Source organism: Silurus meridionalis, chromosome 4, assembly GCF_014805685.1.
Source record: "Silurus meridionalis isolate SWU-2019-XX chromosome 4, ASM1480568v1, whole genome shotgun sequence".
Taxonomy (NCBI): Eukaryota; Metazoa; Chordata; class Actinopteri; order Siluriformes; family Siluridae; genus Silurus; species Silurus meridionalis.
The window spans coordinates 28308546-28336381 of NC_060887.1; the positions used below are offsets into that span (position 1 = coordinate 28308546).

Sequence of the window (27836 nt, forward strand, 5' to 3'; positions counted from 1 at the left end):
AAAAAACAATAAAGATTCTTACTTATCATACCACCTGTAAACACCTGTCATTCTGATATACTGTATATATATATATATATATATATATATATATATATATTTTTTTTTTTTTTTTTTTTTATACAAATATAAATTATTAAGAAATAATAAAAATACCTGGTTTAGTAAAGCATTTATTAAACCAGCTGTTTCTTGAAGAATATACTGTTTGTAGTGCCTCGTACTACAAAGAATTTGCCATGGTTGGAAAAGAAAGCCTCTGAGATAAAGTTGTAAAAAGGCACAAGTTAGGAGAAGGCCACAAAAAGGTTTTGAAGGCTTTAGCTGTGCCTCTGTGTACTGTTCAGAGAATCACTAAGAAGAAAACTCGTGCCACCAACACGTTGCCTAGATTAGGTCATCCAACATTGTTTGGAGTAGCTACAGTACCAAAAGGCCAAAGGTCTCAATGATCCTAAGGAAGGTGAGAAATCAGCCCAGAACTACACGGGAGGAGCTGGTCAATGACCTGAAAAGAGCTGGGACCACCGTTTCCAAGGTTACTGTTGGTAATACACTAAGACGTCATGGTTTGAAATCATGCATGGCACGGAAGGTTCCCCTGCTTAAACCAGCACATGTCCAGGCACGTCTTAAGTTTGCCAATGACCATTTGGATGATCCACAGGAGTCATGGGAGAAAGTCATGAGGTCAGATGAGACCAAAATAGAACTTTTGGGTCATAATTCCACTAAATGTGTTTGGAGGAAGAAGAATGATGAGTACCATCCCAAGAACACCATCCCTACTGTGAAGCATGGATGTGGTAGCATCATGCTTTTGGGGTGTTTTTCTGCACATGGGACAGGGCGACTGCACTGTATTAAGGAGAGGATGACCGGGGCCATGTATTGCGAGATTTTGGGAAACAACCTCCTTCCCTCAGTTAGAGCATTGAAGATGGGTCGAGGCTGGGTCTTCCAACATGACAATGACCCAAAGCACACAGCCAGGATAAACAAGGAGTGGCTCTGAAAGAAGCATATCAAGGTTCTGGCATGGCCTAGCCAGTCTCCAGACCTAAACCCAATAGAGAATCTTTGGATGGAGCTCAAACTCCGTGTTTCTCAGCGACAGGCCAGAAACCTGACTGATCTAGAGAAGATCTGTGTGGAGGAGTGGGCCAAAATTCCTCCTGCAGTGTGTGCAAACCTGGTGAAAAACTACAGGAAACGTTTGACCTCTGTAATTGCAAACAAAGGCTACTGTACTCAATATTAACATTGACTTTCTCAGGTGTTCAAATACTTATTTGCAGCTGTATCATGCAAATAAAAAAAAATGGATTTTTTTTTTTTAGATTATGTCTCTCATAGTGGACATGCACCTACGATGACAATTTCAGACCCCTCCATGATTTCTAAGTGGGAGAACTTGCAAAATAGCAGGGTGTTTAAATACTTAATTTCCTCACTGTATATATATATATATATATATATATATATATATATATATATATATATATATATATATATATACAGTGAGGAAATTAAGTATTTAAACACCCTGCTATATATATATATATATATATATATATATATATATATATATATATATATATATATATATATATATATATACACACATGTCCAACTCAACAGGTCAAACTTAAACCTGCTCAGGAACAGGCCTATCTTACATGTGGCTAAATTAAGACAGGCCTGTTCCTGAGCAGGTTTGAGTTAGACCTGTTGCTTTGATAATTGTTCACATGTTTGAGTGGGTCTTGTTGTGGCTCTGATGTTAAAAAAGTAATATGTAACAAAATTTCAATTAACATGGTGAAAATAATTATTCATTTACTTTTATCAGTAACTTTCTGCCAGTTTTTGCTTCAAAATCTTAAAATCTTTGAGCTATAACTCTAAAAATGTTTTAGAAATTATATTAATGTAAGAATTGTGCGTGGATACTAAAGTGAGATTATTTCTCTAATAACATTTACAGACACCAACAAGCTCCTCTTTCCAACTTTATTTTCTTTTTTTTTAATCCGCCGTCCTCCTCTGCACACCCCAAGAGACCCTGCTTGCTCGCATCATTCCTTCAAAATCCAAGTCCATCCAGAAATACATTATTTTCAGTGTCAAAATACAAGGTAAACGATTTTCTTAATTTAAAGCATTCTTTAAATTCAATCTACAAATATTTTCACTTTTACACTTATACAACAGTAAAAAACTGGACTCCTTGGTATTGTACTATTTACCAGCCAATCATAGAGATGCCGATCGTGGTTTCTTGACATATATTATTATAAATATTATTATAAATATCTTAAACAGCTTAATCCTGATTATTATATTGCATGTGTGTTCTAAAAGCCCAAATAGCCAGAATTTTATTACCATGATTAGATGATCTTGGATGTGTAATTTGATCTTGGATGTAGCTAGAGATATATGAAGAAAGGGCCCTAGGTGCAGCCAGTGCTTAGATAATAGTAGCCTGTTATATGATTAATAAATACAAGTGTATTCCATATGTACAAAAACATAACTTTATCCTCCTCTTAATGGCACAGTGCTCATTACAGTACATGATTTAAAAGACAAAGAAGTGTGTATGACTTACCGACCACTATGATCGCAAGCGCTGAGACACTCTGCACGTATACAAATGAGAATGAACGTAATTGAGATTGATCAGTCTGGAAAAGATTATAAAGCCATTTCTTAAGCTTTGGGACACCAGCGAACCACAGTCGGAGCCATTATTTACAAATTACAAAAGACCCCACAACAACACCCAAAGATGAAAACCGCTGCTGAGCAAAAAGAACATAAAGGCTCATCTTAGATTTGCTAGAAAACATCTTGATGATCCCCAAGACTTTTGGAAAAATACTCTGTGGATTAATGAGACAAAAGTTGAACTTTTTGAAAGGTGTGTCCCATTACGTCTGGTGTAAAAGTAACACCGCATTTCATACCATCATACCAACAGTAAAATATGGTGTTGGTAGTGTGATGATCTGGGGCTGTTTTGCTGCTTCAGGACCTGAAAGAATTGCTATGATAAATAGAACCATGAATTTTGCTGTTTACCAAAAAAAAAATCCTGAAGGAGAATGTTTAGCCATCGGTTCGTGACCTCAAGCTGAAGTAAACTTTGGTTCTGCAGCAGGATAATGATCCAAAACACACCAGCAAGTCCACCTCTGAATAGCTGAAAAAAAACAAAATGAAGACTGAAGTGGCCTAGTCAAAGTCCTGACCTGAATCCTATTGAGATGCTGTGGCATGACCTTCCAAAGGCGAAAATCCTCCAATGTGGCTGAATTACAACAATTTTGCATAGATGAGTGGAGCAATATTCCTCCACAGCGCTGTAACAGACTTATTGCAAATTATCTCAAATGCTTGATTGCAGTTGTTTACACTGTAAACTAAAAAAAAATTGTCATTGTATTATTTATTTAAAGTAGTAAATAAAACAATGACAATTTTTTTGAGTTTACAGTGTATGTACAATTCCCCCTGAAAAATGAACCATCAAAAGGAGAAAGTAAAACAAATTTATAGTAGTATAATAGTAAGTGAAGCTTGTATATTATATAGATTCATCACACACAGACTGATATAGTTTTTATTTCTTTTAAATGTGATTTTCGCTCAAATCTCAAAATAATTTAATACTTCATAAGACCAGTCAAAAAAACATTTTTAATGAATTGTTGGCCTTCTAAAAAGTATGTTCCTTTACTGTATATGAACTCAATACTTGGAAGGGGGTCCTTTTGCCTTAATTACTGCCTTACTGACTCCCCAAACCACCACTGACTGTGCAAACTTTACACTGGACCTCAAGCAAGTTGGATTCTGTGCCTGTGTCTTGCACTCCCCATGATTGTGTCACCTGAACCAGACTGAGACACTCAAAGGCTCAGGAAACCTTTGCAGGTGTTTGGAATTACTGAGCTGATTAAAGTGTGACGCCACAAGTCTCCAATAGTGAACTTTTTACAATATTCTAATTTTCTGAGATTCTGAATTTTGGGTTTTCATTAGCTGTAAGCCATAATCATCAAATTAAAAGAAATAAACACTTGAAATATATTAGTCTGTGTGTGATGAATCTATACAATGAGTTTCACTTTTTGTATTGAATTTTTAAAATAAAATTTTTTTAATGATATTCTAATTTATTAAGATGCACCTGTGTGTATATATACATATATACAAAAATACATACATTATGAGGAAAACCATTATATATATATATATATATATATATATATATATATATATATATATATATATATATACTTTCCCCCCCCATGCCCACATAGACCATTACTTTGTGCACCAGGTAGCCTGCAAGGACCACATGAGTTTTCTAAAAAAAATAGCTGTTTCCTACTTTAAATCATTGTTGACAATTATTATGAGAAATCATTAACATGATCAGTGTCTTCACATAGATGAATATCATTAATTATTAATAATAACATATAATAAAAGGTAAATTGAGCAAATTTGTTATTTCAGATCAAACTGAAAACTGTGTGTATCAAACTGGTAGCCCTTCACATTACAATGTAATCGGTACCCAAGAAGTAGCTCTCAGTTTCAAAAAGGTTGGTGACCCCTGTGCAACTGTGTCACAGTATTCAATCAGCCTGTGCTAAAAGGGCTTCCAAAACATCACCATCTTAGCACTGTATTGTTTGTTATTCTTTAATGGGTTTTAATGCATCTGCATAATACTTTGTAATGCAAAATATGTCTACGCATGAGAGCCATGATTCTGAATACGATTCTGATTGAGATATATCAGGCTAAGTATACATTTGCATGTACAGTTGATTGCTCTGAGGACTAGAAGAACGGCATGCTTCTTTCTCTTGTCGCGCCTGACCTCGTCCTATCAGACACCATCTTCCCGAGTGTGCGCCATTTTAACCCCAGGACGCGTATCTGTCAAAAGGACGAAAGATGGCCCGCCATTGCTCAGCCAATAATTGCACACCTAACACACAATCCTCCATCCCTTAATGGCGTCTTAATGAGCTCGCTGTTTGGCTGTACAAGCACAGGAAGGTGTGCTGGTCTAATTATAAACACACAGTGTGATGGAGCAGAGCCGTGTGATTGTATCAGGAGGATTTAAACACACACATGTAGAATATGTGCACTGCACAATGGTTATTGGAAATCTGATATTTAACGCGCAGGCTTCCATTGTGGTTCATTGTTCCCTAAACAAACTAATAGCGCTTCCTGCGAGCGCGCAGCCAATCAGCACGTGGCGCCGGGGCCGGATGTGACGCAGGCGGAGACGCAACCGTCGGTCGGTGTTCCTGAAAACGGAAAATCATCACGATGTCTGGTCGGTGACGTGCCGGTTGTTTCTTCTTGGTTATGATCGAGTGTGGGGTGCTTTCGCAGACACGCGTGTGGAAAGTGAGTAACGGTCCACGACGCGCTGTTTGTAACGGGGATTGGCTGCTGCGCGCGCGTTACAAATTCGCAATTTTATCCAGCCTGCGCATTGAACAAAGTGCGGAGGGTTACAGCGGTGTAAAGCGGCCGCTGGCTCCTGCTCCGCCGTGCGAATCAATTGAGGTCGTGCAATTTTCGGGAAGAGTCACATACTTGTTCCGACACGTTAAAGAAAGAAAGAAAGCACTTGTTTATTCGTTGTGTTGTACAACCTAAAAGTTACACTGGCGGGCTTTTAAATCCTTCATAACAGCTTCTGTTGTGTTATTGTGATACAGGACAGGAACTACTTTTTTCTCCGCCCCTTTACAGTCTCTGTCGTTTCAGAATTTCCCATGGATTTGACTACAGTAAAGGGTCGATGCAGAGAGCTGCAGGAATCTAGTTAATGTCTGTGCTGTTCAGTGCATAATGTCAAAATAATAAAAGAAAATAATAAATGTGTGCATTTCAATCTGTCACAATGGAAAGTGTCAAAGTTAATTTGCATTAATTAAGACTGTTTTTATTATAATAAGATGATTAGGAACAATTTTTGTGATGTTTTGTAAGTTTGTTATAGTACAATAATTAGGAATATATTTTGTGTTGAGTGGCACAATACAGTAATAATTTGTATTATATATATTCTCCAATGATGTTCTAATTCAGTTTAAGTATTACAATATATGGCAGAAACAAAGTGTAATGATTAAAATGCATGTTCATTTTTGACACTTACTTTCTTCATTGCAGTAAAATGGAGGAAGCAGATTTGTTTATGGAGTGTGAGGAGGAGGAGCTAGAGCCATGGCAGCAAATCAATCAGGATGGGGTTCATGATTCACTTAACGCTGCTGAAAGTAAGATTCTGTCCTGCAGGATTTCATTAGTATTTATTCATTGATTTAGAGATAATACATCATGTTACAGCATCTTTTAAAAGTCAGAATCGGGTAATTTTTTTTTCTTTTCAATCAGCAATTCTGATGGTTCTTTAAAAAGTTTTTAATTGTTCCTTTCTTTGCACTGAAGTAATTTTTCATCATTTTTTGTATACCCTCAGGATCTGTAACTCCATCTGCGTCCAAACCAGTTGTGATTTCCAGCATTTCACCAGCCAGCACTAATGTGAATACTGTCCAGATGCTAACTAATCCATGTAAGTTTCCCATTCAGGCACATTTAGACTGATCTCTATTGTCACAGAAACGTGCAATGTTTGAGTTTGTTTGTTTATTGTTTTTCCAGTGCCAGCAGCTTTACCTGCAAGCATCTCCAAAGGTACACCAGGGCAGCAGTTGATCCTGACTCAAGGTACTGGTGGATTGACATCTGTGGCTTTATCCCCAGTGATTCTTCCTGGCACTTCATCTGGGGCTAGTAGCAGCCAGCCCATCTACCTGACCACACAGGTGCAGACTAATATTGAACTTTCAATTAGGCACACATCAGTTTAATGGAACAATGTAGAAGCATTGGTTGTTTAGTTAAATCGCCTGCAAAATATCTGTTTGTTTGTTTGGTTTTTTTAATGGCTTTGCAATCTTTTTGGTTTGATAGAGCTTTCCTGTACAGAATATCCAGTCAGGCCAAAGCCCAGTGAGCATTGTGTTAAATGTTCAGCAAGGCCAAACAGTTCGACCCATTACTCTGGTCCAAGGTATGGTAGTTCTGTAATATCGGGCTAATATATATTTCTGCTGCTTTACTGTGAGAAGTAGACAAAAGTTTGTTTTATTACTGTATTTATTGTTACCTTTATTATTAGTAGTATTGGTACATGCTTTAGTTGTTTGCTTATGATTTTTGTTTGAACTTTTGAATTTTTGCAACAGCTGGTGCACCTGGACTTTTTAAACCAGCAGTGGGAACAACTCAAATAATAACTTCTCAAGCTCAGATGAGGCCTAGCACTCCTGTAGTGACGCGGGGACAGGCACCAGGCTCCTTCACTGCCATGCAGATTCCTGCCACCCTCACCATCAGAAACACAGCTCCAACCAGCCAGCCAAAAGCAGCGTCTGTCCCAAGCTCCCAGCCTTCCACTCAACCGAAGTCACTGCCCATTACCACCCAGACTAAAATTGGTGAGCAACCTTTAAATGTGGGTGTCTTTCTTAATATGTATTGTGCATGATATTGAAGTTTAGGAGGTTTAGGTTGTTATCCTGAATGGTATCCTATTGTAGTTGGTACTTCTTTGAAGACATTAATGAACTATAAGCACAGACGTTTAAGTATTTCCGGTAGAATCCCAGCCAGCGACTTAACTTCCATATAGTGCGTTCCTATAGCGTGGCGTACTATCAGCAAAGCGCTTTGATACAACTTATTTTATTTTAAACACACTTTAAGTATTATATACTTGAATAGTGTTTATATAAACTATATAAATCAACACACCCACACACATATTTATATCGTTATAGTAATGGCTTCCAGAAAGTTCTACGGTCTGAAGACTTTGGCCTTTGGAACATTGTTTTGACCTCCTCAAAGGTGAACTCTGTGATAAGTTTTTACACTTTTCCTGTGGACGAAGAACTGCTCAGAAAGTGGATATGCAGCATTTGACATGAGAGATTTAAAATAACTGAATACAAAAGTCTGCAGCTGTCACTTCATTACTGATGATCCGATCGAGCCGTCAACTCCTGAAGGGCGTCGCTTGCTGAGGAAATGGGCAGGACCTTTATTATTCCACTGGAACAAATACTCTGTTGCAGATTAAAGGCAGAGCCAGGAGGTTTCCACTGGAGTAGAAAGAAAGCCCTGTGTCAATGGATGCCTAGCATTTGTAACTTGATTATTGTTCAGTTCTGGAACCTGTGGCGGTTGGTAATGCACTAGATTAGACTAAAGATCTCCTTAAAGAAGTGTAGAAACTGACAAGAAAGGTGGAACAGGGACTGTGTTCTGTTTCTTATTAATTCTCTTTATATCACAGATCATAAAATAATGTTAAATATTTGAGTATTGTATTTAATAATGTTTGTACTACATTATTGATTATTATTTAATATATAATTCTAATAAGCAATTGATGATTAGCTGAAACACCCTGGTTTTGGTTTGTGGCACCAGGTAGAGTAGCGCAACAGTGTTGTTGCACACTGCTGTCCCAGCATTACAAGAACAAATGCTGTGAGACCCCATTACAGAACTAGAGTCCTTTTAATACAATCTTTTGATTATAAGTAATTGAATTAAACAATAGCAATAGAACGACCCAATATCCTTTGTAAATAAATTTTAAACATAGCTTTCAAACATATATATTGTACTTCTTATTATACCAACATTTCAAAACTTATTCACTTATGAGGCCATGTAGTGACCATGCCTGTAGTTGTACAGATGTAGAGGCTACAAAACACTTGTTTAAAACATGCATTTGGCTAATGCCTTTTTTGTGTCCTACAGCTCAGTGGCTTCTCCGTATTCCTTATTGACTCGAAACATGTTCTCTTATCCTGATTTTCCTTTCAACTGATTACTAGAAACTGAGAATTTAACTTGGTTAGTAACATTTATTGTCAGTTTTTTTTTTTTTACATAAACAAGCACATAAGAGGCAAACAATATATGCAAAAAAACAATGTAACGATAAAGATAAATAAATGCAAATAATCCGAAAAAAAGTATGAATTGTCAGAAACGCTGAAATAGCTAGATTTGGTGTGTGTGTGTGTGTGTGTGTGTGTGTGTGTATGTGTGTGTGTATGTGTATGTGTGTGTGTGTATATATATATATATATATATATATATATATATATATATATATATATATATATATATTACATACAGTACAGACCAAAAGTTTGGACACGCCTTCTCATTCAAAGAGTTTTCTTTATTTTCATGACTATGAAAATTGTAGATTCACACTGAAGGCATCAAAACTATGAATTAACACATGTGGAATTATATATGGAATTATATACATAACAAAAAAGTGTGAAACAACTGAAAAAGGTAATATTCTAGATTCTTCAAAGTAGCCACCTTTTGCTTTGATTACTGCTTTGCACACTCTTGGCATTCTCTTGATGAGCTTCAAGAGGTAGTCACCTGAAATAGTCTTCCAACAGTCTTGAAGGAGTTCCCCGAGAGATGCTTAGCACTTGTTGGCCCTTTTGCCATCACTCTGCGGTCCAGCTCACCCCTAAACCATCTCGATTGGGTTCAGGTCCGGTGACTGTGGAGGCCAGGTCATCTGGTGCAGCACCCCATCACTCTTCTTCTTGGTCAAATAGCCCTTGATGCCTTTAGTGTGACTCTACAATTTTCATAGTCATGAAAATAAAGAAAACTCTTTGAATGAGAAGGTGTGTCCAAACTTTTGGTCTGTACTGTATATATATATCTCCCCCTTAAAGTTGTCGATGTAATTCTCTTTTTCTTAAGATTGGGTGTGACAGATGACTGCCTCCTGATACGATTAACATAATTTACTGAAAACTCTTGTAAGATGTTATCTTAACCATCTTCACACAATTATCAATAGCGAAAACAGCACTACAAGTGGATGTAACTGAGCTGGCTGAGACAAAACACTGAAGCGATCGTGCATAGATTGTATTACGCCAATCTTCACACAGAGCCTTGTTTACACACACATGTTGTGATGGTCATCATGTGAACTATTTGGTGCAATGTTAATCTCTTTAACTTATGTTCTTGACAGTGACTGTCAAACCACGAAGTGTCAACTTAGACATGCAGAATCTGATGAACATCATGAACTCCGTCAATATCCCTACTGTGAGTCAGCCTCAGACCATTGTCGTTATGAGAAATCCGAAGACTAATTGCTCGGGCTCTGCTGCTGTCCATGCAGCTATTCCTGTAGCTCAGAGCAGCATTGTTCAAGGTATGTATGGGGTAAATTATAGATCTGCCATTTTGTATTTACACAACTGCACATATTTTTTTTTGAAAGTCCAGTTTTGGGTATTTGTTAATACAACCGTAGGTTTTTTTTTTTTTTTTTTTTTTTAATGTTTGAGTACACTGGTGTGAATCATAACTCAAAAATTTTAATTAGTGCAATTTACTTGCAAATCTGGAATGATTTAAATTTGCGTAGGAATTTTTAGCTCTATTAGCTGACACCCCTGGAAACCCTCTCTTTTTTTTTTTCCTTTCCACACATGTTTACAAAGTTGTACTGTATAAATAAAGTGTGCTTTAGATCAAAACCAACGGTTGCTTGTTAAATCTATAACACTGATTAACTGTTTTGAGGAGGAAAGTCTGTACCACCAATCACAGTCTATCTCGTTAAAGTAATGGCTTACACAGACCACGCCTTATAGAGTTGGCAGGTCTGATATATTGTCAGTTTGGAACATTAATACATGGATATGTGTAACTAGCTAAATGTGTGACAATGACCTATTTTAGGTAATTCTGTATCTGCATCTTACGCTTGTCCACGATGTGGAGCCCAGTTCAAAATGGTGGAGGCACTCCGGGGGCATATGTGTGTAAGTACCCTACTGCATGATTGACTTTAGATATAGCGTTTTGGTTGGTGAAAGACGTTAATCATAATGGTTTTTTTTGTTTGGGTTTTTTTTTATAAATGTTCTTTTTCTCCCCATAGTTCTGCTGTCCAGACATGACTCATACAAGTGTAAAGAGTGAAGTACCCACAAAATTAGAGCAAAATAAGAGCAGCCCCATTGTGAAAATAAAAACTGAAAGTCCAGGAGAACATCAGTCCAAGATTGTCATGTTGGTGGATGATTTCTATTATGGGACGTATGAGGGAAATCGAGAATATGTGCCCACAGACAACTTAAAAGAGACTTTATCCTTCAGATGCTTCACATGTGGCAAAAAGCAGAAGAACAATATCAGGTTTGAAATAGATGTAATTGTTAATTCAAGCAGGGATTAAAATGTGTTTTGGCTAAAAAGTATGAAATATGACGACGATCATTAGAACTGTGACGTTTTCTTTGTCTGGTCAACTGCAGCAACTTCAAACCTCTTATCTCCTTGCAGGCTCATGAACCACATGAAGCTCCATGTAGACGTGAAACGGCAGAGTGAAGAAAACACATCTTGCCAGCACTGTTATCGCCAGTTTCCAACTCCATTGCGCCTTCAGTGTCACGTGGAGAGCGTTCATTCTGTTTTAGAGTCAACTAGTAAGGAAAATGTCTTACTACTAAGATACATATACATGTACCCATTTTAAAGCACGCATGATAGGTTTTTCATTCAGTTTTGACTTATTGTTTTTTACTATCCACGATCTTTTTATTTTTCCTCTCTCTCTTTTAATAGTAAAAATAAATAAATAAATATATTTACAGTCAACATTAATTAAATAATTAATAACTCAACATATAGGCATTTGTATTGTCAAAATACTTAGCTGCCAACAAAAGTGAGTACACCCTGAATGAACATGTCCAAATGTCAATATTTTGTGTGACACCATTTTTATCTCGCACTGCTTTAATCCTCCTGGATATGGAATTCACCAGAGCTGCACAGGTTGCTGCTGGGATCCTCTTCCATCATGACATCACGGAGCTGCTGTATGTTAGACACATGTCACTTTTTCCACCTTCTGCTTGAGGATGCCCCACAGGTGCTCAATAGGGTTCAGGTATAGCAACCACTCAATCACTGGCACCTTCAGCTTCCTCAGCAAGGCAGTTCTCATCTTGGTAGTCTGTTTGGGGTCGTTATTATGTTGGAAAACTGCTTTTCAGCCCAGTTTCTGAAGGGAGGAATTTGTGTTCTTCAGAATGTCACAGTACATGTTAAAATCCTTGTTTCCCTCAATGAACCACAGCTCCCCAGTACCAGCAGCACTCATGCAGCCCCAGACCATAATGCTACCACCACCATGCTTGACTGAGGCGAGGCACAATTTTCTTGGTTCACCTCACCAGGGCGTCGCCATACATGCTGGACACCATCTGAGCCAAACAAGTGTTTTCTTAGTATCATCTGACCACAGGACATGGTTCCAGTAATTCGTGCTTTTGGGCAGGTTGTCTTTAGCAACTGTTTGCAGGCTTTTTTTAAACCAGCTTCAGAAGAGGATTCCTTCTGGGACTATGACCATGCAAACTGACTTGTTACATTAAGCACCATATGGTCTGAGCACTGACAAGCGGACCTTCCGCTTCTGCAAACTCTAAAGCAATGCTGGCAGCACTTGTGCTGCACCTGATGCACAGCACGGGGAGTTAAGTTCTTTGATCGACCCTTGTGAGGCCTTCTCTGATTGAAACCCTGTCTTGGAAGACCTCTGTATGTCCCTGGTCACTGTTCTGTAACTCAGTTTCAGGGTGTTACCAATCTTCTTATAGGCTCTACCATCTTTGTGGAGAGCAACAATTCTAATTCTCAAAGCCTCAGAGTTCTTTGAGAGAACTGTACTCAAAGCATCAAATTTAACTGCTCTAATACAAGATACACAGATTTGTATGGTCCTGTCAAGAAGACAAAAGCATGAACATGAATAATAGTACGTTTGCATGGTTACACAGCAACAGTTATTATTACTCAGGGTGTACTCACTTTTATTGCCAGCTATTTTGACAATAATGGTTGTATATTGAGTTATTTTTTAGAGAACAGTAAATCTGTACTGCTATACAAGCCACACATTGACCACTCCAAAATATATTTATTACTATGTGTTTTATTTCTATAGTATTTTCTTATAGTATTGGAGATGATATACTACAGTGGTTGCTGAAATGTGAGTGGTCTACTCACTTTTTGTGAGATACTGTGAACAGATCTTGGATGGGAAAAGACTATCTATCTATCGATAGAGGTGTGTGTGTGTGTGTGTGTGTGTGTGTGTGTGTGTGTGTGTGTGTATATATATATATATATATATATATATATATATATATATATATATATATATATATATATATATATATACACACACAATACAGACCAAAAGTTTGGACACACCTTCTCATTCAAAGAGTTTATTTTATTTTCATGACTATGAAAATTGTAGATTCACACTGAAGGCATCAAAACTATGAATTAACACATGTGGAATTAAATATGGAATTATATACACCTTTTGCTTTGATTACTGCTTTACACACCTTTTGGCATTCTCTTGATGAGCTTCAAGAGGTAGTCACCTGAAATGGTCTTCCAACAGTCTTGAAGGAGTTCCCCGAGAGATGCTTAGCACTTGTTGGCCCTTTTGCCTTCACTCTGCAGTCCAGCTCACCCCTAAACCATCTCGATTGGGTTCAGGTCCGGTGACTGTGGAGGCCAGGTCATCTGGTGCAGCACCCCATCACTCTCCTTCTTGGTCAAATAGCCCTTGATGCCTTCAGTGTGACTCTACAATTTTCATAGTCATGAAAATAAAGAAAACTCTTTGAATAAGAAGGTGTGTCCAAACTTTTGGTCTGTACTCTATATATATGTGTGTGTGTGTGTGTGTGTGTGTGTGTGTGTGTGTGTGTGTGTGTGTGTGTGTGTGTGTGCGCGCATGCAGAGGATATATTCAGAGGATTTCAGCTCAGATCTCAGTTTAAACCTGTTTCAAACCTGTTTCTGTAAAGACAGAAAAACAAGCAGTATAAATTTGTACTCACTTATTAAAATATATGTTTTGTACGATATAAATGCAGAAATATTGAACTAAAATTTAAGGAAAAATAACGTGGGAAGTATGTAAAAACAACGCACGTTTGTACTTCAAACAACGGAGTGTAAATTATATTGGCTGGAAATCAAGTTTTCTGAATTCAATAAGTATTATTAATGTTGAAAACTGTACAGACACACAAATATGCAAATGCACTGAAAATGATCAGCAAAAGACAAAAATACAGCATTCAGCTGGAGGTCACAACTTGTAATTTCTGACCTCAAGCCAGGAAATCCAGTGTATTTTTGGGCTGATTAAACAATACTGTCTCTTTCCTTTATTTTGCACATGACTAAGCAGTCAGGATAAGCCAATCCTACTGCCCTTTTTATTTTCACTACTCTATTGAGATAAGAAGACTTATTTACACTTATTTAATACTTTTCTTCAACTGGATAGTGGCAAAAGCTGTGTCCCATGGGTAGCTATGAAACTCCAGAGATCTATCTTCTTCTTCTTCTTCTTCTTTCGGCTGCTCCCATTAGGGGTCGCCACAGCGGATCATCCGTCTCCATACCACCCTGTCCTCTACATCTGCCTCTTTCACACCAACTACCTGCATGTCTTCCCTCACCACATCCATGAACCTCCTCCTTGGCCTTCCTCTTTTCCTCCTACCTGGTGGCTCCATCTTCAACATTCTTCTACCAATATAATTCATGTCCCTTCTCTGCACATGTCAAAACCATCTCAATCTCGCCTCCTCACCTTGTCACCAAAACATCCTACATGTGCTGTCCTCTAATAAACTCATTTCTAATCTTGTCCATCCTCGTCACTCCCAACGAAAACCTTAACATCTTCAGCTCTGCTACCTCCAGCTCTGCCTCCTGCCTTTTACTCAATGCCACTGTCTCTAATCCATACAACATCGCAGGTCTCACCACAGTCCTATAAACTTTCCTTTCATTCTTGCAGATACCCTACTATCACAAATCACTCCTGTCACTCTTCTCCACCCTGCCTGCACTCTTTTCTTTACTTCTAACACACTCTCCATTACTTTGCACTGTTGACCCCAGGTACCTGAACCTCCACCTTCTCCACCTCTTCTCCTGCAACCGCATCACCCACTGCCCTCCCTCTCATTCACACACATGTACTCTGTCTTACTCCTACTGACTTTCATTCCCCTTCTCCAGCGCATATCTCCACCTCTCCAGGCTCTTCTCAACCTGCTCTACTCTCACCACAAATCACAATATCATCTGCAAACATCATAGTCCAGGGAGACTCCTGTCTGACCTCGTCCGTCAACCTGTCCATCACCACTGCAAACAGGAAAGGGCTCAGGGCCGATCCTTGATGCAGTCCAACCTTCACTCTGAACCAGTCTGTCGTACCTACTGCACACTTCACTGCCGTCACACTGTCCTCATACATGTCCTGCACCACCCTCACATACTTCTCTGACACACCTGACTTCCTCATACAATACCACAACTCCTCTCTTGGCACTCTGTCGACGCTTTCTCTAAATCCACAAATACACAATGCAATTCCTTCTGTCCTTCTCTATACTTCTCCATCAACATCCTCAAAGCAAATAAGGCATCTGTGGTGCTCTTCCTCGGCATGAAACCATACTGTTGCTTACAGATGGTCACCTCTTCTCTCAGCCTGGCTTCCACTACTCTTTCCCATAACTTCATGGTGTGACTGATCAACTTAATTCTGTAGTTACTGCAGGTCTGCACATCTCCTTATGCTTAAAGATCGGTACCAGCACACCCTTCTCCATTCCTCAGGCATCCTCTCCCTTCCAGAATCCTGTTAAACAATCTGGTTAAAACCCACTGCCATCTCTCCTAAACATCTCCATGCTTCTACCGGTATGTCATCTGGTCCAACCGACTTTCCATTCTTCATCCTCTTAATCGCTGCTCTCACTTCCTCCTTACTAATCCTATCTACATCCTGCTTCACCAACTCCACATGAGATGATTTTCCTCATTCATCAGCTGCTCAAAATACTCCTCCACCTTCTCAACACACTCTCCTCACTAGTCAACACATTTCCTCTCCATCCTTTATTGCTCTAACTTGCAGTACATCCTTCCCAGCTCGGTCCCTCTGCCTGGCCAATCGGTATAACTCCTTTTCTCCTTCCTTAGTGTCCAACCTCTTATATAGCTCCTCATATGCCTTTTCCTTGGCTTTCGCCACATCCCTTTTTACCTGCTGCCGCATCTCCTTGTACTCCTGCCTACTTTTCTCATCACTCTGTCGATCCCACTTCTGTTTTGCCAACCTCTTTCCCCTAATGCTCTCCTGCACTTCCTCATTCCACCACCACGTCTCCTTGTCTTGCTTTCTATTTCCAGATGTCACACCAAGTACTTTTCTAGCTGCCTCCTCATCACTCCTGCAGTAGTTCCCCAATCATCCGGCACCTCTTCACCACCACCGAGCCCCTGTCTGACCTCTTCCCTGAACCTCACACTACACTCTTCCTCCTTCAGTTTCCACCATCTTATTCTTCTTTCAATCCTTACATTCCTCCTCTTCTTCTTCGCCTCCAAAACCATCCTACAGACCACCATCCGATGCTGTCTAGCTACACTGTCCCCGCCAACACCTTACAGTCTCCAATCTCCTTCAGGTTGCATCTCCTGCATAGCACATAGTCCACCTGTGTGCACCTTCCTCCACTCTTATACGCCACCCTATGATCCTCCTTCTTCTTAAAATACGTGTTCACCACTGCCATTTCCATCCTTTTAGCAAAATCTACCACCATCTGCCCTTCCACATTCCTCTCCTTAAAACCATACCTACCCATCACCTCCTCATCACCTCTGTTCCCTTCACCTACATGCCCATTAAAGTCTGCCCCAATCACCAATCGTTCTTTCCTAGGTACACCATCTACCACTTCATCTAATTCACTCCAGAATCTTTCCTTTTCCTCCATCTCACAGCCAACTTGTGGAGCATAGGCACTGATGACATTTATCATCATCCTTCAACTTCCACCTTCACGATCATCACCCTATCAGAAACTCTCTTCACCTCCACTACACTCTTACTGTACTCTTCCTTCAGAATCACCCCTACACCATTTCTCTTCCCATCCACACCATGATAAAACAGTTTAAACCACCTCCAATGTTCCTGGCCTTACTCCTTTCCACTTGGTCTCCTGAACACACAGCATATCTACCTTTCTTCTCCATCATATCAGCTATCTCTCCCTTTACCCGTCATAGTACCAACATTTAAAGTACCAACCCGAACCTCTACTCTCCTACACTGCTCCTTTTCCTGCCGTCTCTGTAGACGCCTTCCTCCTCTCCTTCTCCTCCTTCGGCCAACAGTAGCCCAATTTCCACCGGTACCCTGTCGGCTAACGATACCTGTGGCGGTCGTTGTTAACCCGGGCCTCGACCGATCCGGTATGAAATTCTCCTTTGTGATCCGCATATTTGATTTGGCACATGTTTTACGCTGGATGCCCTTCCTAACACAACCCTCCCCATTTACCCGGGCTTGGGACCGGCACTAAGAGTGCACTGGCTTGTGCCCCCCTAATGGCTGGGTTCGATTTATATACTCTATATATTTATATAATATGCTTAATGTTTGAAAGAACGACCTTCAATTATCTACATGCAGATCTATCAAACATCATGTTCTGGTCTTCCACTTTTTAAGATCATTTCAAACCTCACGTGTAAATCACTGGTGTTCTGTGTTTTTTGTTTCGTTGTTGTTGGAGTCATGATTGGGTCTCTTTTTGTACAGCCAGGTGTAAAATTTGTGAGTGGGCGTTTGAGAGTGAGCCTGTTTTCCTACAGCACATGAAGAACACTCACAAACCTGGAGAAATGCCATATGTCTGTCAGGTGAGCTACATTTCATGAAGAAGTAGTTGTTGTTTTTTTTCCTATAGTCATTTTGGTAGGTGTTTTATCTATTTAAATAGATAAAAACCGCCTTGTTCTTTTTTTTTCTTTTTTTTAAACAGTTGTGCCAGTATCGATCTTCATTCTACTCTGATGTGCACAATCACTTCTGCACATGGCATGAGGACACACGCTACCTGCTCTGCATTTATTGTCTGAAGGTCTTTAAGAACTCGGGTACATACCAGCAGCACTTTGCTCGTCATCAGGTAAATATGGGTGTACGGTAAATATAGCTTTACAAATAAACTGTTATTTGTAACAACAAATAAAATACACAAATTGGGTGCAACGTTTTCCCTATAAAAGTATATCTTTTTTGGCAATTGTCTTTGCTTGCAGAAATCTTCAGTTTATCATTGCAACAAATGCCGACTTCAGTTTCTTTTCACAAAAGAAAAGGTTGACCATAAAATCAATCACCACAAGACTTTCCGTAAGCCAGCTCCTCTGGAAGGGCTTCAGGCTGGGACTAAAGTACGTGTTAATACCCAAAATATTATCCAAACACTAAACTTTCAGTAGCATTGTTTTATATTCTTTTTATCACATACTGTATTATTAATATTCTAAAGTATTTCAGCCTGGGGAGATGTATGTGGGATTTATTCTGGTTTTGTAGCTAGGGTTTTCAATTGTCCTGTCTGTTTAGGTGACCATTAGAGCGTATGCAGGGCACCGAAAAACAGCAGGTCTAACAAGTCCTAAAACAAGTCAAGGCACTGAGAGAATGTAAGCACTTGTGAAGCTACTACTGAACAGAATTCACTGGCAACACAGAGCAGTGGACCTGGCAAAAAGCAGATCACCAAAATGTATGGCTTCCTCACCAAGTTCCAGGAATATAGGTAATTTCATATATTTTTAAATATAATGACAAACTTTCAGATGTGCTGTTAAGGTCTTGTCCACTAGAAGGAGCTGTAGGTCTTAAAGGGAGAACAATACAATACAGTACTGTACAATCCCAACAGGCTGGCAGCAATATACGTTTGTCCTTCAAATGTGGTTGGCATTAAATTATGTATTATTAAACTTAAACGTATTGGTAGTTTAATCTGAGAGTGGTTTATTAATTTTTTTTAACTAATACTGAGACCATATCAGGATGTTTAACAAGTCCTACTGTATTCTCTGCTTCAAATGACTTTAATATCCCATTGAATTCAATGCTATTTAAAATATACATTAGTAGTGTATATTTATAAAATAGCACCAACAGCAGCAGCCTGATTAAATTTTTCTTCGTCCAAGATCCTCTGTAACAGGATACCGTTATATAGGAAGTAGTAAATAGAAAGACAGAAATAGCTTTTAAAAGCTGAATGAAGTAATATTCCAAAGGCATAATATCTTTTATTGAGAACAACAGCAAGTAAAGATGATGTAATAATAAAAGTGACTAGCAAGGAGACAAAAAGGGTAAGCATTTATACTTGCTTTATTTTTGTAGAAACAAAAAACAAACAGAAAATGTGTTTCTTTAAACCCATATCTTCTGATTATTTTGTTTTGTTTCATGTGGAGTTCTTAAATGTTGCATTGTTGTGGTTGAAATTTACAGTGAAGTAAATTTCCAACAAGATATAAGCTTCCTTCATTAGTACAGCACTACTACAATTTAAGACGACGAGGATCTGCATATTGCTCCAAATATTTAATGTTGTGTCCCAACAATTCAGGAAAATATGGTATTAAACTGTATCATTGCTTGTCACAGAGGTGGTACATTAAAGGGTATGTCTTTGTATACTTTACTATATCTTTTATTAAAAATGTAATATAATGCTTTAAAACATAAAACTTTTAAGACATTTAGAACACTATTATAGATTTTAGTTAAACAGATTAATATCCAGCTCAGGCTGGATTTACTTTAGGGTCCAAATTTTGTACCCTTTTAAAGCGATACCCAATTCTCCTGTGACAAGATGTGGTATGGCTTAGTGTGTGTGTGTGTGTGTGTGTGCGTGTGCGTGAGCGAGAGAGAGAGAGAGAATGGGTACTCCTTAATAAACTGATTATTGTATTTGTTTCCATAGAGCACTTTTAGGGAGACAAAAGTGTGTTGAGTGCACCTTTGACATCCCTGATTTTGCCAATCACTATCCTACATACGTGCACTGCTCATTGTGCAAATACAGCACATGCTGCTCCCGTGCATATGCCAACCACATGATCAAGTAAGTCAGTGTAGCTGTGTTGTGCATGTTACCAAATATCAGAAAAGAACCAAATACTATGTGCCTCTATACTGTGCCATAAATATCACATTTGTGTTTGTTGTACTACTTACTGTGTAGTTTAATGGCATGTTCATAAATAAGTAGAGGATCTTTACTCAGGTTATTCGTCTGGTAACTGGAGTTTTGTTTCAACTTTATTTCAGCAATCATGTTTCAAGCAGAACACCTAAAGCTCGTTCTAAAAAAGGATCTTTGAGGTAATGCCTTTCATTTAATGGTCATCTTTTTAGTAGGTGTAAATGAACAAACTGAGCTCTGATGTGTTTGCTGAAGGTTGGTTTATATTGCAGTTGGTTAAAGCTAACATGTGTTTGGTGTAACTACAAGACTACTGAGGGAGATCTGATGGCCAAACACTTGGCCCAATTCCCAAGTCACTCTTGCTGTGTTTTCAGTTTAAAAGGTGAGTATGATTTCAGATATTGCAAACATACAGTTCATTCTTTAAGAAACTGAACATTTGGTGCAGTCTTTGGGGTGATTTTGCTTCAGCAGTTTAAAGCAATTACTTTAATATGATTTTTTTTTTTTCGCACATTAGCTCGACTTTAATTTTGCAAGTTTATTCTGCCATTAGATAGATAGATAGATAGATAGATAGATAGATAGATAGATAGATAGATAGATAGATAGAACTTTATTGTCATTGCATAGTACAGGTACACAGCAACGAAATGCAGTTTGGCATCCACCAGAAGTGCAAAAATGTAGCAGTCGTGCAAAAGTACAGATAAATATATGGCATATTTACAGCAAGTGATAAATATGTAAACATATGTAAAGTGAATAAATATAAAGTCAGTAACAGTGCAGAGATGTGTGGACATCAATTTAGAGTACAGGAATGGTTCTGAGGCTATAGCATTAAAGAGTAATGTGCAGAAGTGAAGGTTAAAAAATTATGGCATTTAAGAATTAGCAGCTAAATAACCAGTCTACTATATATATATATATATATATATATATATATATATATATATATATATATATATATAATATGAAGCATATGTACAGTGAATAAATATAAGGCAGTAACAGTGCAGAGATGTGTGGACATCATTAAGAAGTACAGGAATGGTTCTTAAGGCTATGGCATTGAAGAGTAATTAGCAAGTCAAATAAACAGTCTACTATATATATATATATATATGTGTGTGTGTGTGTGTGTGTGTGTGTGTGTATATATATATATATATATATATATATATATATACACAGGTTATATACACAAATGAATGAAATGTTGGGCAGAATATACAGTAATGATATAAAGATTCATAGCTAAAAATAGTGCTGATGTAATGAGTAATAGAAAAGTATGTAATATGTACATGTATAGTACAAAGGTTATATACAGTGTTTTGTTTTGTAGTGATTAGTGGTGTAGTGTAGAGTTCAGTAGTGTGATGGTGGATGGAAAAAAGCTGTCCCTGAACCTGCTGGTTCTGGTGCCCAAGTTCCTGTATCTCCTTCGTGATGGAAGGAGGTTAAACAGTTAAATAAGTTTCTCTTTATAGCGATTTTGTTAAATCTGAGCTGACATGCCTGAATCTCCTAGACTGTTACCACAATGCACCAGACTTAGCTACTTTTGTACGTCGCTCTGGACAAGGGCGTCTACTAAATGCCACAAATGTAAATGAAGCAATATTTTTATTTTTTTTATTTCTCTGAGTATCATGGTAAACTGCTTTTCTGTATTTTTCACTAATAATTCATGTAAATCAGAATCAGAAAAAGCTTTATTACCAAGTATGCTTACACACACACACAAGGAATTTGACTAGTGCAGGAGAAGTACAGACACAATGTAGTACAGAATAGTAAACCAGAGAGTTAAATAATGCAATATATACAGAGTAAAAATGGTAAATAAATGTACAGATGTCATTTACAAGCGTTCAGTTTACAAATGTACCATTTTGGATTCTATGTACAAATGTGTCAGTTATGATGGTCAATGTGTAGTTATGAATATTTTAATTGTTCATGCTGAGTATTTTGTTTTGTTTTTTGTTTTGTTTTCTGCAAGTAAAGAACACAATGGCACTGTTCATGTACAGACTGCACTGTTTGTTGGAATCACTATTTGGTTTACTGTGGAACTTTGCATGCATTCTGCCTTTTGTAGTTATTAGGTGTAGCTTAATTGTAGTATTTTCTAATGACATTTTCCACTATTGTGCATTATTCATGCTGGGCTGATCCGCAAAAAAATTGTTAATGCCATACTAGATGTCTACTGTTTCTGGTCCATCTTTTGAATATATTTTATTTAATAATTTTATACATTGGCATGAATTTTCTGCATCCTAGTGGAAAAGCATCATAATATAGTAGCATAACTATATGTAAAATACACTGTAAAAATGTTGCTTATACAATTCCTGCTGTTTACCATCAGAATGAAGAAAGCCACAAGTGTTTCTAAAAATACTTTATCAGTGACTAATTTTAAAAAAGGACTGTACATCGAGGAACTTTCAACTGCTTTTAAACTCCTAATTCTTAAAAAAAAAAAAAGGCCTAACTGGCACATGGGAACCACTTTATCATTAAACATATAATTATAAAGTGGAGTAGTAGTTGTCATAAGGCTCCAAAAAGAAGACTAACTGTGTGTTCCTATGATCCCTCCCCTCCCCTACAGAGTGTCTGGAGACTGATATTGAGTTCTGCCAGGTGGAGGAGGAGGAGGAGGAGGAAGTGGAAGGAGCTAATGATGTTGAGGCAAAGCCTGACTGGTTATCTTTGGAGAACTGGAGTGTTCCACGTGATGGAGGATCTGTGCCAGAATTCACAGACAGCAGTGGGCCACAGCATTCAATGTCTAAAAGCAGTGATGTCCTTGAGTACTTCCAGCTACTGTTCCCTGATGGCCTCATAGAGCAGATTGCTAAAGAGACCAATTCTTATGCTGAGTATCAGCGCTATGTAGGCCGAGGTGACCCCACTTGGCAGTCACTTACGAGTGACGAGGTCAAAGGTTTCATAGGCCTGTCCATTCTGATGGGGCTGCAAGTTCTTCCAGAGCCAGAGATGTATTGGTCCTGGGAGCATTATCATAGCTGTTCCACATTCTACAGGACTATGTCTGCAGCACGCTTCAAGCAGATCAGCCTGCATATTCGGATGCACAGCATGCTTGCAAAGGAGGACCACCACAACTTGGACAAGCTTTCTTTCTTCCAGCCAATGTTGAAAATCCTGGAAACCAGCATGCGCAAAGCTTACAAACCAAACAAATGTTTGACCATTGATCGAACTTTACTGAGATCCCATGAGAATGCGGCTGAATGGGAAAAGTGTAGAAACTCTCAACCACGAATATGGCTCTTATGTGATTCAAAGTCTGGGTATTGTCATAAATTGTTAATCCTTACGAAACAGAAAAAGAACAGAGACTTGGGGAGTTTGGTTGTACCATATCTTGTGAAGGGCCTTGAAAGTAGATATCATCAGATATATATATCAAGCCTGCTAACAAGTCTTCCCCTAATGAAGGAGTTACACAAAAAGAACATATTTTGTTCCAGCTCCATCTCCACATGTGACACAGTCCTTCCAGGAGACTTCTGGGATCAGCCTGCATTGAAGAACACTGGGGATTATGTTCAATTGGAGCACCCCCCTGTGCTGGTTACTAGATGGAAGGATGCAAAAGAAATGGTCTGCATTTCTACAAATGCTGTGGCTGGCCAGCCAGACAAAGTGTGGAGAAGATCCACCAGTAAGGCAGGGGAACTCTCTACCATTTCAAGACCACTAGCTTTTAAGCTGCTGCAAGATAACATGCGTGGTGTGGACATCTGCAGTCAGCTCCTGGCCTGCAACCAGCTCGGAGGATTGGTCCTGGACACAAACTGGCGATGTCTCTTCTGGTTCCTTGTCAACTTGAGCATCATTAACTCCTTTATTGTACTACGAGAGACTCGGAAAGGCAACCCACCCGGATGGCTTCAGGGAGGCCACTTTTCTCAGGCTAACTACCGAAAACGCTTGGGATACCAGCTGGCCAAATGTGCGGAAAGACAAGCTCTTAAGAAGGAAATAAACACTGACCAGTTGATTCAGCGGAGACTTGAGGGTAGGACATAAGCTTCTAAAATGTTTTAGGTGGTCAGACAATTTTAACAAAAGTTATTTTAGGGCAAGATAATGTAAGTATTGATACCCAGAGCATCAGCGTCATGAGAGTGTGTATGGCTTTGCAAGCGTACCTGATGCTTCTGGGACTACCATGGTTATCCTGCAGATTTCAAATTGCATTAATGTCTGAAAATCAATGTATAAGTAACAAAGTTTAAAAGTAATAACACTTTCTATTTAATAATTACCAGATGATATCTTTACCTTTTTTTCCCCACAGGTAATCCTAAAATTGAGTTTGTGGCGCCTAACAGGTACATCTTTGCTATTTGTATGGGAGTAATTAAATAGAAATGGTGTATAATAACCCATATTGCTAATTAGTTATGCTAGCTTAGTTGCCAAAGCAAAAATCATATGACAATAAAGCAAATTTCAAACGGTGATGTACAATGTGTAGCCAGTTTTTTTTTATGTCCACATTGTAAGAACACAATTAGACATATACACAAAATCACTACTGACTTAATATTATTTGAATTTTTAATCATTCCAAACATACAAGTGACTTTAGGTGAGTGCTCTGTAGACCTCAGTCCAGAAAATACAATAATACATTTGTATCTTCTTTCAGGCAACACAATCAGCCTGCATTGGACACCACTTCTCCTAAAAACCTTCCCTGTGACTCTTTAATGGCGGATTCCTCAGGGATGAATGAAGACATTGATCAGGAATTGGCCCCTCTGGGGTCATCAGATTCAGAGTTTGAGACAGATGATAGTAGTCAGCAAGAGCCCCATGAGAATGAAGATGAAGACAAAGGCAAGGAGTCTGCAGCAATGCCTAATTCTCCAAAGCCTGTTCAAGAAACTGGGGACATGCTGTCTGTGCATCAGCTCCGAATTCTTCTGTTTGCTTTGTGTTCTGGAATCCAGAAAGCAGCCAAGGATATGGATATAGAACCTCAGCTTATTAGGACTTGGCTTCAAGACAAAGAGAAAAGACTAGACTGTGAGGGTCTCGGCAGTAACAGTGGAGATGCTTTGGATCATTTGGTGGAGTGGGTACTAGTCCAGAGAGAGCAGCAGCATCCTATCAGAGAGGAGAACCTGTTTCAGAAAGCTTCTGAGATCCACAGTCAAACTAATCAAAGCAGTTCCTTTCGTATTTCTTATGAATGGGCAGTGACCTTTATGCTTCAATACAAGCTGGGCTTGCATTATATTGGCATACCTGGTCATCAGCTACCATGCAGAATGGAGGAAGTTTGCAGGGATTTCACAGGATTTGTGCATAAACAGATTAAAGCACACAATATTCCTCTTTCTGCTGTTGGTACTATGGATGAGCTTTCGATTTTTGTTGACTTTGACCGACTTGTTGATACATCGACTTCCAAAGACACTGCATTCCAATTAGAAGGCACTGGAAAACCATGGATGAACATTTATCTGTCAGTGCTGGCAGATGGTACAGTGTTGCCCACAATGCTATTTATTGAAGGCACCTCTTTAGAAGGTTGTAGCAAATTGCTGTCAGACATAGTTAAACTTGAAGCAAGAGTTGGAGGTTTCTCAGAAAAAGAGGAATTAGAGATCTGGACTGCTAACGTATGGCAGCAGTATTTAAACTCTCAGAATGGAAATAAGGCCATGCTAGTTATTGATAGCCATCATAGCCATATGACGGAAGACTTCCTGTCTACCTTGAGTGGAACCCAGACCTTACCTATGGTAATTCCATCCGGGTGCAGCAGTCAACGTCAGCCTTTGGAAATGTGTGTGCGCCCAGTTCTAAAAAAGTTTTTGCTGTGTCGCTGGTCTCATTTTATAACCCAAAACAAAACAGCTGATCTAAAGCCTGAAGACCTGGCTAGACGACTTATGTCTTGGTTAGAGGAGGCCTTGGCTTGTTGTTCTGGCAGGCCTCAAATAATTCAGCACTCATTCTGCTTCTCCAGACTTATCACAGAACACGAAGAATGTAAAAAAGAGGCTGATTCTCAGTTGAAACTGCTGAATACATTGACAGAAGCCATGCTTGGGCCTGAGGCAATCGATTCTGAGTCACAGTCAGAGGAGGAGTCCTTAAAGAAACACGTCAAAGGCATTCTAGAGAAAAAAGAAAACCTAATCAGTGAAAATAAAAGCAGTGTTGAACAGGCAGAGCAAAAAGGACTTGAAGAATCACATCACAGAATAACACAAAATGAGAAAATAGAGACTGAACAACAAGCACAGGAAGCGAAAAAAGTTGGATTAGAGTTGTTAAGTGAGACGTCAGAGAGACATTTTCCCCTTCTTCCAGAAAACTCCTCACAGTCACCAGTCATACCTCATGTTATTGAGAAAGCAGAGACTTTAGAACCCTGTCAGGACATTGTTCTAGCACAGATGGATGTTTGATCAAATTGATAATTTGCTACAGGTATTTTAAAGAAATGGTTAACATAGCCAGTAATTATTTAATGTCAAATTATGGCTAATAATTATTCTGAGCTGAACTTGTCTTAACCTCCATTCAAATTTTATTCCATAAGACTATAGTTGATGAGAATAGATGTGTTGATCCTTTTTTAAACTATTTGTACTTCCTTCCAGATTGTAACTATTTTTTCATTTATGCTATTGGATGTGAATCTCTTGTATATAAATGGTTTGTTTCATCCATCCAAGTAAACATGGATCATGTTTTTTACCCATATGTCTTTGTGCTAATGATCATAATGACCACTGGGTGTAAACTGAAATAGTGAAATGTGAAGAGATGAGACTTTATTTGCTTTGGATTTACTTTGCCAGAAACATTTACAGTTCTTCCTCTAAACGAGTTATTTTCTGCTTGCTTTTATTTATTTAAAAAATAAACAGATTATTTAAAACATCCAAACTTATCATTGTTAAAGGTACATGGAGTTCAACTATCATTATGCAAAGTATACATTTACATTTATGATATTTAGATGTTGTCTTTATCCAGAGAGGCAATGTCATTTATGCTGCCATTAAGTTAAGGGTTAAGGGATTTGTTCAAAAGACCAATAGTGGCAGCTTGGTATTGCTGGGATTTGACAACCTTTTATTAAAAAGTCTAATCACTGAATAATGCTTCCCACTTCACTTCCCAGTTTCTGAACAAATAATTCTGTGGATGACACGATTTTTGGACAAATAATTCCGAGGATGACCCCCTGTTCCTTAAGTTTGTAGGACATGTAGGTTATTTTGAGTTTAGTTTTATTTGTGCCAATTTAGTTTCTGTAATTATTATAAATGTTTTGTTTGGTGTCTTTCTATGAACCTGTGTAGCCCAATAGTAGATTTTTCTTTTCCATTATACATGACCAGTTCATCATATACCACATACACAATTACTTCACCTGATGTCTTAAGTTGGTCAGCATGGTGGTAAAGCAGAGAGTATTGATTGCTCTCATCTCATAGGTCTGTGTTTGAATCCTAAATTTGG

At 38.5% G+C, this 27836-nt stretch overlaps 1 protein-coding gene across 1 annotated transcript; it reads left to right on the plus strand.

The window, feature by feature from the left end:
* The first annotated feature begins 4962 nt into the window (after nucleotides 1-4962).
* On the plus strand, nucleotides 4963-27251 carry pogzb (pogo transposable element derived with ZNF domain b). The gene is given in 21 exon segments (XM_046847219.1): nucleotides 4963-5445; nucleotides 6220-6326; nucleotides 6530-6625; nucleotides 6715-6878; nucleotides 7027-7126; nucleotides 7302-7553; nucleotides 10154-10339; nucleotides 10873-10955; nucleotides 11075-11331; nucleotides 11479-11624; nucleotides 17870-17970; nucleotides 18093-18239; nucleotides 18373-18507; nucleotides 18683-18758; nucleotides 18761-18878; nucleotides 20073-20213; nucleotides 20420-20473; nucleotides 20567-20679; nucleotides 22927-24363; nucleotides 24646-24679; nucleotides 25000-27251. Coding segments are annotated over 20 exon segments (5517 nt in total). The 5' UTR covers nucleotides 4963-5445; nucleotides 6220-6223; the 3' UTR covers nucleotides 26774-27251.
* Nucleotides 27252-27836: the final 585 nt, after the last annotated feature.